At 48.1% G+C, this 15,275-nt stretch overlaps 1 protein-coding gene across 1 annotated transcript in view; it reads right to left on the bottom strand.

Moving 5' to 3' along the window:
* The window catches only part of MYO1D (myosin ID), a 172,532-nt gene that overhangs the window by 101,704 nt on the left and 55,553 nt on the right, over positions 1–15,275 (bottom strand). The window contains exons 12-14 of the mRNA XM_074557944.1: positions 11,177–11,247; positions 9,502–9,576; positions 7,979–8,111 (exon numbers count right to left, since the gene is read on the bottom strand). Coding sequence (XP_074414045.1) covers positions 7,979–8,111; positions 9,502–9,576; positions 11,177–11,247 — 279 coding nt within the window. The remainder of the gene's footprint in view (positions 1–7,978; positions 8,112–9,501; positions 9,577–11,176; positions 11,248–15,275) is intronic.

Genomic DNA, 15,275 nt, shown 5'->3' with positions numbered 1-15,275 from the left:
AGTGGGAATGTGAGTCAGGGCAAAAGAGAAGAAGAAAAATCAAAAATGCAGCAAATGTGACTCAGAGGAGTTGTGGGTTTAGCCTAGAAGGACCAAGGAGGCACAGAATCCCTCTGGTGGGAGATTTTGTGTATTTAAAGGATAGATATGAGGAAATGCAAACATTCAGCTTTAGGACAAAGGAGTAATGGTTTTAAGCACAGTATAAAAATTCAAATTAAGCTTCAGGAAAACAAGGAGTGAGAACAAAATGCCTGTGGGAAGGAGGGAACATCCATCAGTGGGGAGAAGAGCCTGCAAAAGGAAGATACAGGCAGAGGTGTCCTCAAACAGGAGGTGAATTTGGTGCACTCCCAAGGTCCCCCTCAGCCTTATTTTCTATGATTTGTCTATTCAGCCTTATTTCTATGATTTGAGGTCACTTACCCAATCTCAGGATAATATGAAGGGTCCCAAATTGTCCTTTCCCTTCAGCAATGCTGAGGGAACAGGATCATCCATGGCTGTCCTGGCTAGTCCTGACACAACCTGAAGCTTTGCAGCCCCTGGACCAGCCCAGGGATGAGTGTGAGCCATGAATGAGCCAAGAGAGGCAAACCTGGGAAAGCAGAGCCTCCCATCCTGAAAGCTGCCACAAGCCACTGCATTTCCATGTTGGATAAAGCCCTTTTCCAACCCAGAGATGGGGTCAGACCTGCCCTGTGCTGCAGCTGGTGGCAGGATAATTATAAACCATCTCAATCCCTGGAAGGGGTTGATATCACAAATATTCCACAGAATTGCAAACCTTGGGAACAGAGAATCCAAATTAAAGCACCATGGAATGGTTTGGGTTGGAGGGGATTGTGAAGATCACCCAGAGCCTGGGATGATCCACAATCCCAGGTGGCTCCAGAATTTGCAGAGATGGGGCAGCCCCAGCTTCCCTGGACATGTCATCAGGAACAGGAATGCCAGAAGTGTCACTTGTTCACTGCTGACACAGCAGCAGCCAGGGCCCAGCTGCTCCCCACAATGCCACAGAATCCCCCAGCACAGCTCTGCCACTCCCAAATGCAAAACCCCTCAAAGTCCCTCAAAACCCCTCCAATCTGTGCCTTCAGGTCCAGCACAAAGAGCAACGACTGTGCCTGCATTTCACATAAAAAGGCTGAAATCCTTTGGAAAGCAGGAATGGGAAGTGCCTGCACAGACAGGAGATCATCTATCAGTGCAATTACAGTGTAATTAAAGCCTCTCAGAAACGACAGCTCCTGGAGTAAATTCTAAAGTAGATTATTCCATGCTTCCAAATCCCCAAGCCCCAGTCTTCAGGGGGATAATTATGCAGCTCCCATTCTTGCTGTCAGAGAACTGCAGTTTGTAAAGGGAAGAACTGAAATGCAGGGACACAAAGGCCCCAGCTCTGAAAGCTCTTTGGATGTCTAATTGCAGCTGATTTTATTTTTTTGCCATCAAGCTGAGCGACTTTTAGATTTTTAAGTGTTAAAAAAGAAACGAAACCAGTTTTAAACCATTGCACCCTAAACAAACTCTTTCTTGAGGGGTTTCTTTTCTGTACTTTATAGCTCCTTACATGAGAGAGGGGATGGGACAGGACAGACAAATTGTGCTGGATGTGTCCAATCAGTCACAATGATGACATTATCACTTAGCAGAGGTGAAGCCTGTCAGCCTGGATGGAAGGAAGAGTCAGACAAAAGGAGTTACAGAGGAGGAGGAGGAAAAAGATAAAAGAAATATTGAGGAGATGCATGTTCAAAGAGTCCCCAGAGAAGATTGTCAGTCACAGCTGGGGCAGCCACAGGGCTTCCTGTGTCAGGATTTACAAAACAGCCACCCAAAATAATCCACCACACAGAAAAGGGCTTGGGCAGTAAAATATGTGCTTGAGAAATGGCACATAGCAACAGGAAAAGCCAGTTTTTGTTTTGAGTGATTTGGTTTTGGAGAAAATAAAGTACTTTTTCCTACCTAGGAAATTTTTGCCTAAAAGATTCTGGAAATCTGGAGGTTTTGAGACAGCAGTGGTGATAAGTATAATTTAAATTCAGTGTGCTCCAAAACCAGATTTCATGGAATCACAGAATTGTTCAGGCTGGAAAAGCCCTCTGAGATCATCAAATCCAGCTGATCCCAGCACTGCCAAGGCCACCACTGCCCCCTGTCCCCAAGTGCCACATCCACATGGCTTTTAAACCCCTCAGGGATGGGGACCCTGGGCCAATTCCTGAGCACCTTCTCCATCAATAAATCTTCCCCAAATCCACCGTGAGCTGCCCTGGCCCAGCCTGAGGCCGTTCCCTCTGCTCCTGTCCCTGTCCCCCAGCTGTGCCCTCCTGCCAGGAGCTGTGCAGAGCCACAGGGCCCCCTGAGCCTCCTTTGCTCCAGGCTGAGCCCCTGCCCAGCTCCCTCAGGGATTCTCCAGCTCCCTCAGGAATTCTCCAGCCCCTTCCCAGCTCCCTCAGGGATTCTCCAGCCCCTTCCAGCTCCCTCAGGGATTCTCCAGCTCCCTCAGGGATTCTCCAGCCCCTTCCCAGCTCCCTCAGGGATTCTCCAGCTCCTTCCAGCTCCCTCAGAAATTCTCCAGCTCCTTCCAGCTCCCTCAGAGATTCTCCAGCTCCTTCCAGCTCCCTCAGGAATTCTCCAGCCCCTTCCCAGCTCCCTCAGGGATTCTCCAGCCCCTTCCAGCTCCCTCAGGGATTCTCCAGCTCCCTCAGGGATTCTCCAGCCCCTGCCCAGCTCCCTCAGGGATTCTCCAGCCCCTTCCAGCTCCCTCAGGGATTCTCCACCCCCTTCCCAGCTCCCTCAGGGATTCTCCAGCTCCTTCCAGTTCCCTCAGGAATTCTCCAGCCCCTTCCCAGCTCCCTCAGGGATTCTCCAGCCCCTTCCCAGCTCCCTCAGCCCCTCCTGGGGCTGCAGCCCCTTCCCCAGCTCCATTCCCTTCTCTGGACACACTCCAGCCCCTCCAGTCTCTTTCCTGTTCTGGGAGCCCCAAAACTGCCCCCAGGATTGGAGGTGTGGCATTTCCAGCCACATTTCCAGTGTCTCCATATGGACTTGTGTTTGCAGAAGCTGAAATGAAAACCAGCTTTGAGAACAGCCCCTGCCATGGAACTGACCCCAGGGAAGCTCCTGAGACATCCCAGTGACCTCAACACCTGCCCCTCCTCTCAGAGACTGCAGAGCTCTGCTTCACCACCAAAAGTCAGGTTTAAACCAGACTAGCAACAAAAGAGAATTTTAAAGCTTGTTATTTTAAATAGCAGAGAAGTTAAATAATTTTAATGCTGCAGCTACTGGAGACTTTGATATTCTGGTGGTGCTGAGCTGATGGTTGAACTCAACGATCTTAATTAAATGTATTTTCCAGCCTAAACAATTCTAAAATTCCAAGATTATTGTTACTTAAATTGGCACTTTTGGAGACTATTCCCCCAAAGGAGGGTTTAAAGATACTCTTGCTACAGCCAAAACCCTGCAGCTTTCCAGGGAGGCCAAACATGAATATCAATAAAGAGGAACTCTTGGGCTGCCACCCTGTTGAGGACTGCAGAAACTGAGCATATAAATGTGGTGTGAAGGAGTTTCCAGAGAAGCTCTGAGGCAGAGCAGCCCAGGCGAGCAAGGAGCACTGGATGCACTGGGCACACCAGGAAATGTCAATAAACCATCAGCTCAAGCTGCACAAAACTCAAACCTATCTGCAACTTGGATTTTTTGAGAAAAACATGAACTGGTGTTACCTCCCCTAAGGAATTTTATTCCTCTGACACCCCCAGACCTCAGCAGTTTGTGCAACCCTGTGTTCAGAGCTGTTTCCATCAGCTGGGACCACAGGCTTCCCAAAAAGTCCTGCAGGGTCCAAGCCACAGCCAAGGCACACAGAGAGTGTCACTGCTGATTCCCCACTGGAGCAGCTTCAGGGCCAAATTCAGCACAGGAAAAATGAGTAACAGCCCCCGAAAGGATGAGAGCACCTGGAACTGCAGGGATGGGGTACCCAAAACAGAGAATGCCTTCGCCAGCAGAAATTCCAGCCCAGCAGAAGGAAGAGCCAAGTGTCCAGGCTGGTAGAGCATCCAGCTCTTTGTGCATCACCAGCATCTTGCTGGCATGGCCTGAATACCCAATTATTGCTTGCTAATGACATGTATTATTATAATAATAATTATATATATATATCATTAACTGTCCCCAAAGTCACCTCACAGAGATACTTAGGGCAGAGCAGCCAGACAGGAGCTGTCAGCTCAATGATTTACTGCTTGAAGAACACAAATATTGTGTTCAGGGGTTTTGTCTAAGGAACCTCCCCAAAATTTACACACTTTAAAGTGACACCAGCCTGGCTGCAGGATGGGTCTCACCAACAAACAACTCCCTGGCAGGAGGGGACAGCCAGGTGGGGTTGGGCTCTGCTCTCAGGGAACAGGGACAGGAGGAGAGGGAATGGCCTCAGGCTGGGTTCAGTTTGGATATTGGGGAAATTTGGATATTGTTCAGTTTGGACATTGGGAAAATTTGGATACTGTTCTGTTTGGATATTGGGGGAGTTTGGATATTGTTCAGTTTGGATATTGGGAAAATTTCTTCATGGAAAGAGTTGTCAAGCCCTGGAAGAGGCTGCCCAGGGCAGTGGTGGAGTCCCCATGCCTGCAAATGTTGAAAAAAGGTGTGGATGTGGCACTTGAGGGGTCAGTGGTGGCCTTGGCCATGCTGGGGATAAGCTGGAATCATTCTCAGAGGCTTTTCCAGCCTGAACAATTCCGTGACTCCAAGAAATCTGATTTTGGAGCACGCTGAGTTTAAATTATGCTTATCAGCACTGGTATCTCAATGCTAATGAAATATTCTTTTCTTCATTGCTATTCAACAGAAAATCACAAAAACACCAACAGCTTCAATGCAAACTTCTCAATGAAAGTTTAGGGCAGGTAAAGAAAGGGAAAAGACCACACTGAGACTCACACAGAAACCTCCCAGTGAATTTAACTTGGAAACAGCTCCTGCTTGTGCCTACCTCTGGAAAGGCTGGTAATTATGATGGAGATACTGATGATAAATGGATTGAAGCAAATTAATTCCACCCAAGCCAGGCAGCCTTCAGTGAGCAACGCTGGCACCCACTGCTTCAAGATGGATAAGGTGGGATTTAGACTCTCCATGCCCTGCTGGGAGCTGCAGGGATTGTTCAAACCACCACAGTGCACAGCATTCTCTGAACTATTCTATTTTTCCACCTCCCAGGTGGCCTGGAATAATTTTTCCAATAAACAAGGAAAGGAAGTTTTTCCATGCATGCCTGCTGAACTTACCTGCTGTGCCCTGATCACAGCTCTCCCCTCAGCACCCCCAGGGATTTTTGCTGTCCTGAGCCCCTCCTGGGCTGCCTCAGGCTCCCCACACTGTAGGAGGGAGGGGGAGGCCTTTGTAGGACCAGAGCTGCAATAACAGCACCAAGGAGAAACTTTTCCTTCCACAAGTGCTCCTCTCCTTGAGCTCCTGGCACTCCTCACACCTGCACCAGATTAGGGCAGGGCCAGCCAGCAGATTATTTGGAAGATGGATGGATCAGATCAGTTTTGACTCCTTGGAAAACAGAATAAAGTCTGTCCCCATGCCCAGCAGGGTCACAGCCACCTTCCAGCTCAGGATTTGCCATCCAGGCAAGCTCCTCTCTGCCTCCGCAGGCACTCTCTCAATTTTGACTGCTGGTGCCTATTTTAGCAAGGCCTGGCCTTGTGTGGGCTCACAGGGGCATCTTCCCAGGAGCTCTGAGGTAAAACATTCTGAGGGGAGCCAGGGGGCTCCACTCCCCACTGGGGCCCAGCTGGCATCTCCAGGCAGCTTTGGTGGATCCCAGACCCTCCTGCAGAGCTCAGATCAAACCCATTCCAGTACAGGAACACAAAAATACAGAATCATGGGATCACAGAATATCCTTTGTTGGGAGGACCCCCAGAGATCACCCAGTCAAACTCCTGGCTCTGCACAATCCCACCCCTGGAGCTTTGTCCAGCTGCTCCTGGGACCATTCCCTGGGGACCCCACAAATCAGGTGTGATTCCATGTCCTAACTCTGGACAAAGAAGTGAGGGCAGCTCTCTCTTCTGTGCACAGCCAGCACTGGTGCTGTGCTCTGACCCATCTCCTTTGCTCCCACAGCTCCTGAGAGGACACTCAGAGGACTGATTGCTTAATTATCCTGATTGTGAGCACACCCCAGCACCCTGGGCTCTCTGTTCATCTCCTGTAGGGGGATACAGTATGGGTAAATGAAGGTGGTATAGAAGGTAATCTTATCCCCCAATAAGAACAGTGGTATAAAAGAGTGGATTGGTGGGATCAGGAGTTGGAGAAGTCAGATGGCAACTGCAAGGACCAGGAAAGGTCAGTGCTTAGAGGAGATGCCTATGAGAAACATTGAAGAGGTACAAAAACTCTGGTGGTATGGAATCCTTGCACCATAATGATAATGGAACTCTTGATGTATAAGACAACAAATGGTGACCCCGACGTGATTTGGGAGAGGAAGGATTTAAATACTAAACTAGATTGCCCTGTGGATTTGGGACTAAACCATATAACCCTGTGGATTCAGGGAAACAGGATTTGACCATATAACCCCATGGATTCAGGGAAACAGGATTTCAGTACTAAACCATTGGCAAAATATATCAATTACAGCTATTGGTCGTTGTTAAATATGAGCATAAAAGACCTTAAAGATAAGTGCCTTGTAAACTGGGAAAAGCTATAGAACTGAACTAACAATTAGAAATATATATAAATCTGTACTATAATATGCTGTTTGAACACTTGTATAACTCTTAGTTCTAAATGAAATATACAAATATGTCATAATGTTAATTTATTTGAATATGTACTTCTGGAAATGCTGCAACTCTGTGGTAAAAAGAAAAAGAGGGAATTGTAGGGGGATACAGTGTGGGTAAATGAAGGTGATATAGAATGTAATCTTATCCCCTCAACGTGTTGCAGCTGGACCAATTACTAAAGACTAGGAGCAGGCCTGATCTCAACAGGCCACACCTGTAGCCAATAAGAACAGTGGTATAAAAGAGTGGATTGGTGGGTTAGGAGTTAGAGGAGTCAGATGGTAACTGCAAGGACCAGGAAAGGTCAGTGCTTAGAGGAGCTGTCTGTGAGAAACATCGAGGAGGCCCAAAACTGTGGCAGGATGGAATCCTTGCACCATAATGACAATAGAACTCTTGATGTATAAGAAAACTTAAGACACCAGTACCCCAGTGCCAGGAGCCCAGCAAGGCCACCCAGCTCCAGCAACACCCCAATACTGATCAGGGATCTCAGCTCAGCTCCCAGGGCTGCTCCAACAGCCCCTCCTGAGCATCCCCTTCCCCACCTTCCATCACTCAATGTGGTGCTTGCCCAAGCAAAGCCTTCTACCATCAAACTGAAATATGGGCTGAAACAAAATCCTTCCCTCCACACCTCTGGCATGGCAAAGAGGAGGAAAGAAGGAACTCACACAGGTCTGTATTGCATTGCCACAGGCATGGGACGCCAGAGAGAACCTCTGCACCATGAACAGCATCTCTGGGTCCTCTGCCCAAAGAGCTTTGCTAAGCATGACATAATAATAATAAGTTTAGGACAGTGAAGAAAGGGAAAGGACTACACTGAGACTCACACAGGAACCTCCCAGTGAATCTTGAATTTGACTTGGAACCACAGCCCTAAGACAGACTGGCTTTCCTACAAGTGAAAGATGCACTGGTCATGGAGGAGCCAAAAATTCACCTTCTTCATGAGGGATGGAGGTGATCCTCCCTCCAAACCTGCCCAGCCAAAGCCTGTTTGGCACAGACAAGGCTGCTTTGCCTTTGATCAGCCTGGCTCCTGATGGATGGCAGTGAGGGGAAAATGGGAATCTCTCCAGGGAGAAGCCACTCTTCTCATCAGGAGTCAATTTTGAAACAGGGATCTTTACCTTCAGTGTCAGGTTGTCCACCAGGGCAATCATGGAGTTCTTGAACAGAGTAGCTGCTGTCAGAGGTCTCTTGGTGACCTCAGTGATGCTCAGCTTCCCCTCAGGCCACATCATCTTCAACACAGGGTTGGAGCTGCAAGAGAATCTCTTGAATTCCACTGCCCTGACAATCCAACAGTTGGTTTTACCCAGACCCACTGCTGCTTCCAGCTCAAGGGCATCACCCAAGCCAGGGTGAGACTCCTGGGCACAACATTTCATGCTCTTAAGAGCAAGTTCAAGCTTTCAAATGAACATTCTGGAAAAACAAGCAGCACATTCTCCCTTCAGATCAGGATGTGCAGATTAGGACAGTGAAAATCCCACAGAGTGATCCATCAAAGGCAGGGGCTGCCTCACTGACACAACAGGAAGGATTTAATCCACACAAAGGAGAGGGAGACCCACAGCACCCTCCCTTAGAACCTGTCACCTGTGTTCAAGCCACATTTTTGCACCTCTCTCTATATATGAAGTAATTTATACACTTTAGCCTGCATTTCTGAAGAGTTCAGGGTGAGGTAAACTGGCCCTGATGGATGGCAAGAGTTCAGGAACAAACAGAAACTGAGCACATTTACAGCAATCTAGTGGCCAATCTGTCCCAGGCTTTAATGTGCTGCAAGTGGTGTTTGGGAACAGGATTTTCCAGAGACTTCACAGAAAACAGGCTAAATTTGATAAAACCACACAGCAAATATTTTGCAAGGTTTCTGGTCAACGGGAAGTGTTGAAAACAGGAACAGTGGGACTGCTCAGGGGAGCACAGGCAGTCAGCCCCAAGGGCTGCAGACCAATTCAACATCTGTACAGGTAAACAGAGCCCACCACTGCAGGGTGTTTGTGCCCACTGTCCTCTGGGCAGAGCCCCTGGAAGCTGCAGATTACAAAATGAGGACTTGTTTAATGCCAGATGAAGGAAAACAGCTCCATGGGGACTTCCACCCACATTCTGACAGGATTGCAAATCTGCTTCTTAAGGCAACTTCTGCTTGACCTCGTGGTTTCACTTCTCTCATCACTGCAGACATGAAAGGATTCACATCTATCTCATCATTTCTTTCAAAAAAAGGTGTTTTAGGTGGGGCTGAGGATTTCTGCCGTTGACCAAAGCTCCCCAGCATCTTCAGCACTGATTACAGACAGAGCAGTGATGGTAAATCTGCAATGGGTTAATGACAAATCAGGCAGCACAAGCAAGCTCTGCACTATCTTGATTGCACAATCAGTTGGTTTCAAAAAAAACCCCACTTTAAATTCTGTTCAATTAAAGGCTGCATCAGAACAGAAACATGTACAGAATAAGGACTTTAACCTGAAAAATCCAACTAACAGCCTCTGGGTCATGGGAGATGTACAAAGATCAAATCCCAAAGCAATGTGTTTATTCACACACACTGAAAACCTGAGTCTCTGATAGCATCACTCCACACAAAAAGGATTCTGAGAGATCAGATTAAAATTCACCTCATTAAAATTCCTACCTGTTGTACATGAGGCGTTTGAAGTCTTGAAATAAAGTGTCCTTGTTTTTATCAATGAATCCAGTGACAGAGTAACTAAAAAATAAAGGAAAACCAGAGTTAATTGCAAAGCAGCAAAGTCCTTCTGTGAGCTGTGGAATCAGCATCCCTGCACTCCTACAGACACAGCAGATGCTAATGGCCCAAATTCAGGATTTACACTCAGGATTCTGTCTCTTAACTGAGTGTGTGTGTTCGTGTTAAATCCTAGAGAAATTCAGGTTTGTTTTTCAATCTGAGCAGTCTGCCCCTCTCTCAGTGGAGAGTCTGAGCTCCAGATCAGCCTCTGAGCAGTGACTGGGAGCTGCCCTGGAAATCAGCACACACAGAAACACACACATTTGAGATTCTTTCCTTCCACTATTCCCACAGGAACACCACTGAGGAGGTCACTGTTCCAGGGTTCCATCTCTTCTCCAGGTCTCAAGGCAGGCAAAGGTCCAAAGTCTCCCCCTCAGTGACTCCATGCAGATGTTCCCTGAGCTCCAGACCCCACCCTGGGAAGCTGCACCCAACCTCCAGACTCTGGGATCAACCCACAACCTGCAAATCCCTGTATGGAGCCATCCTCAAATCAGGACCTTTTAAAAGACATCCAGTTTCACCCCTGCCATGGCAGCAGGGACACCTTCCACTATCCCAGGCTGCTCCAAGCCCCGTCCAACCTGGCCTTGGACCCTGCCAGGGATCCAGGGGCAGCCCCAGCTGCTCTGGGCACCCTGTGCCAGGGCCTGCCCACCCTGGGCCTGAACTATCTGTGATTCCTCCCACATTTCAGTTTGCTTTTACCCCATTTGTCAGCCACTGGCAGTTCAGAAGGTTCAGCCACTAAGACAGCACCTTGTATTTTCTCCCCCAAAACCCTCTAAAATCAGGGATGTCTGTCAGGAACTGCTCAGCAAAGATTCCAGAGGATAACCTGCTTGTGCTATAAGGGCTCCAGTCTGATCACACTGGTTGTTCTTGGAAATTAAAGGTAAAATTAATCCCAAGGTAAAAGAAATCATTAATCCTTCCTTCAGTAACTCCCTTTCTTCTGACATGGGAAGTTACACAAATTCTAAACCATTAAATTACTCCAGTGATATTCCACACACCAAATGGTTTCCACCATGTGCATCCTTCACTTCCAGTCATTCTCCATTCCCACTGCTTCACCTCCTGCACTTGTTCCTGCAGGCTCCAGGCAAGCACTTCCCAGCCCTCCTGCCCTGATCCCTCCTGCAGGTTATGTCTCCCCTGGGCTCCCAGCCTGCTCCAACTGATTGGAGAATTTCAAGCCAGAGTTATATAATCACACCAAACAGATGTCTAAACCAGACTTTATTAGCTCAGTGTAGCTTTCTTGCATAAACACTGCTGCCTTTTTTCCCTTTTTCTTCCCCTGGAGCACTGCTCTCCCCTCACCCCCACCCCTCACTCTCCTTTTGTTTCACTCCAAGTACAAATTCCCACTCTGTAGAGCAAGGCACCAGCAGAAGATTTAATTGATAAGCAAGTGCTGCACTCTGTAATTGTGTGTGACAGCTATTCTGGCTTGCACCAGAAGCAGCAGTAAATCAGAATATTGTGCCACTTCAGAGCTGCTGGGAAGACAAAAATAAAATGTGCAGCTTGATTTCAGAAGGGAACTCACATCACATCCCCGGCGTAGTGCTTGATCCGGAAATCTCTGTCAAACTCCAGCGTTTTGTCTGTGGCACAAAGCTGAAACAAATTCACACATTAAAATACCACCCATGGATTGATATTAAAACAACAGCCCTGGATTTACAAGCTCCGTGGAAGAGCAACCTGCCTTCAAAATAGCACTGGGAACTACAGGAATCCCACTTTCTGTGTGCATGTGCAGATGTGAAAGGCACTGCTGGGGAAATGTTTTCATGGATGCACTGTGAGAACATGTGCTTGTACAAATGGAACTGCAAGAGCCTATAATTTCATAAAGAAATTGATACTATCCCAGAAACACCATTATGCAAAAAGAACACTCGTGCCTGTAGAGAAACATTGCACCCACGAGTTAATTTGTTACTTTTTAAAGTCTTCCTTTATGTGTTTTTGCCATTGCAGTGGAACTCCTCTGCACAGAAATGGGCCAAGTGCTGTGACAGCAGCAAAGCTTGTTCAGGGTCATCTGACACCCCTCAAACAGGGAACTTTCTGCAGAACCACTGCTCCAGGCTCAGATTGCCATCCCATCCCATCCCATCCCATCCCATCCCATCCCATCCCATCCCATCCCATCCCATCCATCCAGTGCCCATGTGGCAGCTGTTCAGCAGCAGTGCCTGTAAAACACTCAGGAACAGCAGGAGCCAAAAAAATCCATCAGGGTTGGCTTAATTGAAAAGGGAGTATGAGATAAGAATGAGGATTTTGTTATAGGCAAAAGGAGCAGGAGATGAATTAAGTCTTTGCAGGCAGAATTGAACAACACCAAGGGCTATGAGCAGATATCTGCTAGCCACAAAAAGTCTCGGAGAAATAAAAGAGGAATTTCTCATGGTTGAAATAAAGAGCAGGAAGGATGATTAGGAGCAGGGAGATACACTCCAAAAATTCACCTGTGTCCAAGAACACAAAATAGATTGGCTCAAAGTGTAAGAACAGATAAAAAACCAATATATTTTACAAAATGAATCAGAAGGGGGAGTACCAAGGTCTCCAGGAAATCCAGAATAGCAGGATCAGGGAGCAGCAGGAGCTGCAGAGCTGATGGATGCCCAAGGTGCAGCAGAACACAGGGAAAATGAAGAAAGGAGACAATACCAAAGCCATTTTTCTTGCTGCAGCTTTGTTCCCAGCAGGGGCCTGGGGAGTGCCTTTTTCAGCTACCTAAACACAGCTCAAACCAACAAGTCAATAAAAGGGGTAAATACCAAGTGGCAACAGAAATGTGTCTGTGCTACCAGAGAGGGCACAGCTGGCAGCTCCTCTGAAAGCTCATCCAGCTCTGGAGAGGCGGCAAGGAGCCATAACAGCAAGCAGGGATTTTGTTGTTTGCTGGTTTGGCTTTTTCCAAAGGAGTGATTCTGTCTCAACTTTGTGTTTCCTGCAGTTGAAATTAGTGAAAAAAAGACCAGCAAGAGCATTGATAGAGTGGATCACCTGCCTGGGTTTCTGTGAGCCCTTCCAGGAGGCTCCTCACTGACAGCTCACAGCATCCAAGGGTGAGTAAAGACAGGAGAAAGGTGTTGGAAAGATGGGAATCCTGTGGGAGCCTGCCCTGAGCCTGTGCTGTCACAGCATCTGAAATAATCTGAGGGCAAGGGGGAGGTCGTGGGGCTGGCTGGGGGCACTCAATCACTGAGAACAGCTAAATGAGGGCAAAGCAGAGCAAATGGAACTCCCCAGCAGGGCAGGGAGTCCCACTGAGAAAGGGCAGAGCTCACAGGAACTGATGGGCCCCAAACCATCCCTTCCTCTCTCAACAGGGATCTTAACAGACCTCATTCATCAACAAGGACATGGAGAACTGGGAGAGGCTTAAAGGGCAAAACCCATCCCCTGTGACTGACTGCCCTGGGAGGATGGGCCAACAAACTCAGCTTCCCCAGGCTAGGAAAGAAATGCCAGAGATGATGGCAAAAACCCTGGAGATGATGTAGTAGAAGACAAAGAAAAATGTGTTTTGCCATTTAAAAACAAAGAGGTGAGAGGTGTAATCTAAAATGGAAAAGGGAGGAGGGAGGGAAGCAGGGAGGAAGGAGCTCTTCACTTGAGTATCTGAGCTGTGGAATTCTCTGTTGATTTAAAAACCAAGAAGACCACACAAAAACCCTGTCAAGAAGACAGGAGGGTCCTGGGCTGCTCCTGAAGAATGGGAGCATGTCAAGCTATCAGCACACATTTGTCCTATGTTGGGCTCTCACTTGGGCATTCACCACAGCCCAGTGGCTTGGGAGGCACAACATCAGGACTGGAACGGGCCTTCTGATACTCTTCCCTTCACAATCAGTTTGTTGAGATTGATTCTCTCCACAATTTGAAAACTGAGGCATTCGTGGACTGTCTGTCACTGCCCTTGATCCCTCCAAGGTATAATATCAACAGAAAATCAATGGAACTTGGAGAGGCTGAGGATACAAATGGTGATCTTGGGAAGGGCCACTAGAACAGATTACACCTGCACATCCAGATTAGCATCAGACAAACCCAGGCTCCAGGAACACAAGATTCTGCTGGTGGAAGTGTTATTCAGCATTGCCCTGGCTCGTTTGGCCTTGCCCAGGACAAGGGCAGTGATTCCTCCACGCTGGCAGCCAGGAGCAGCAGGGTACACAAAGTAGGACACGACTATTTAGGGCACCACAGCCCCCCAGAGCTTCTCCACATGGAGCCTGAGTGCAGCAGCTCTGCAGGGAGCAGTGGAGCATGAACATGAGGGATGGGAGCTGTTCCCAACACATGCACTTTAACTCTTTGGGAACAGCTCCCATCTGGGTGGAACTTTACAGGATCTGCATGGAGCCACTGCATGAGGTGGAATCAAACCCTTTGTTTGAATCCAAGATAGAAATGCCTGGCTCAGAAGGCTCAGGCTTCCCACAGCAGTTCTGGGTGGGACTGAAGAAGAGCTCTGGGATGTCTGCAGAGATGCGATGGGGAGGAAAGATAATAATTATGCTGAGAGGTTTATGGGTCAATGTTTTCAAGGTTCTATTGATTTAACTAGAAATTAGCAAGGCAGGCAGATCCATCAGCCCCTCCATAACCATTATTTATAGCAGGATTCCTTGCCTCCCTCTCAGCCTGTGCAGGCAGTTTGTGACAACGCCACCTCCTGCTGAGGAACGCTGCAGCTGGCACTGCTGCCCTTTAATGTCTCCTTGCTGGGAGGGGACTCCCAAAGGCAAGGACTTGAGCAGATTTTATTTTTAAATGTTCATTTTAGAGCCTCCCATAGCACCTCCTGAAATTCCATCCCCTTCTGCCACTGCAGTAAAGCACCACCTGCTCCCTCTGTGGCAGGGCCCCTTCCCCTGGGCAGATGTGGGAGCAAGGACAGAACAGAAACCAAACTCCTCTCTGACATCCACTGACCAGACAGCTCCAGAAACAAAACCACTCCCCAGCACTCTCCTGCAGAGGATCCCAGACTCCATCCCGCTGCAGGAAGCAGTTTGTATTCAAACAGGAACCCAGGCCAGGCCTCACATTTATTTTCATGTGAGTTTTCTCAGAATGTTCCATGTCGCTGCTCAGGCACGTGAAATCTGGGCCAAAACTGGAATCAAGCCCCCTGTCCCCCTCCCTGAGCTCAGGTGCACCTGGCAGGTGAGCATCAGCTGTGCTGCAGCAGAAGGGCATTTAAGGAAAATTATTATCTGGCAGGAAAAAGTGGTTTTGGTTTACTTTCATCCTGGCCTCTCCTCAGACAGCCCCAGCCAGATCCATTGTTTATCCCAGGCCTCCCAGAGGCAGCCTTTAGCACATATCTTACACAACCAGGCTAATTTGGTACTTCTGACCTACATAAAATATTGTGCTGGGGTGGGAGGGAGCAGGGGGGACCAGCACTCTGAGCCATGCATTTTAGACAACGTTTCTGAGTACAGACACATCAAACTAAAGGCCCTGATTTGATTACTCTGTGTGAAAGATTCTCAAATTAATCAGGCTGGTGACCATTTTGCAATCTGCTGCCAAGTGAGGAATAAATGAAGCCTTTTAATTCTCCCATTGTAGCCCAGACAAAGGCAGGCAGGGGCCTGGGTGCTCTGAGGTGCAGA

This window comes from Zonotrichia albicollis, chromosome 23 (assembly GCF_047830755.1).
Source record: "Zonotrichia albicollis isolate bZonAlb1 chromosome 23, bZonAlb1.hap1, whole genome shotgun sequence".
NCBI lineage: Eukaryota > Metazoa > Chordata > Aves > Passeriformes > Passerellidae > Zonotrichia > Zonotrichia albicollis.
This window is presented reverse-complemented; position numbering and strand designations above follow the sequence as displayed.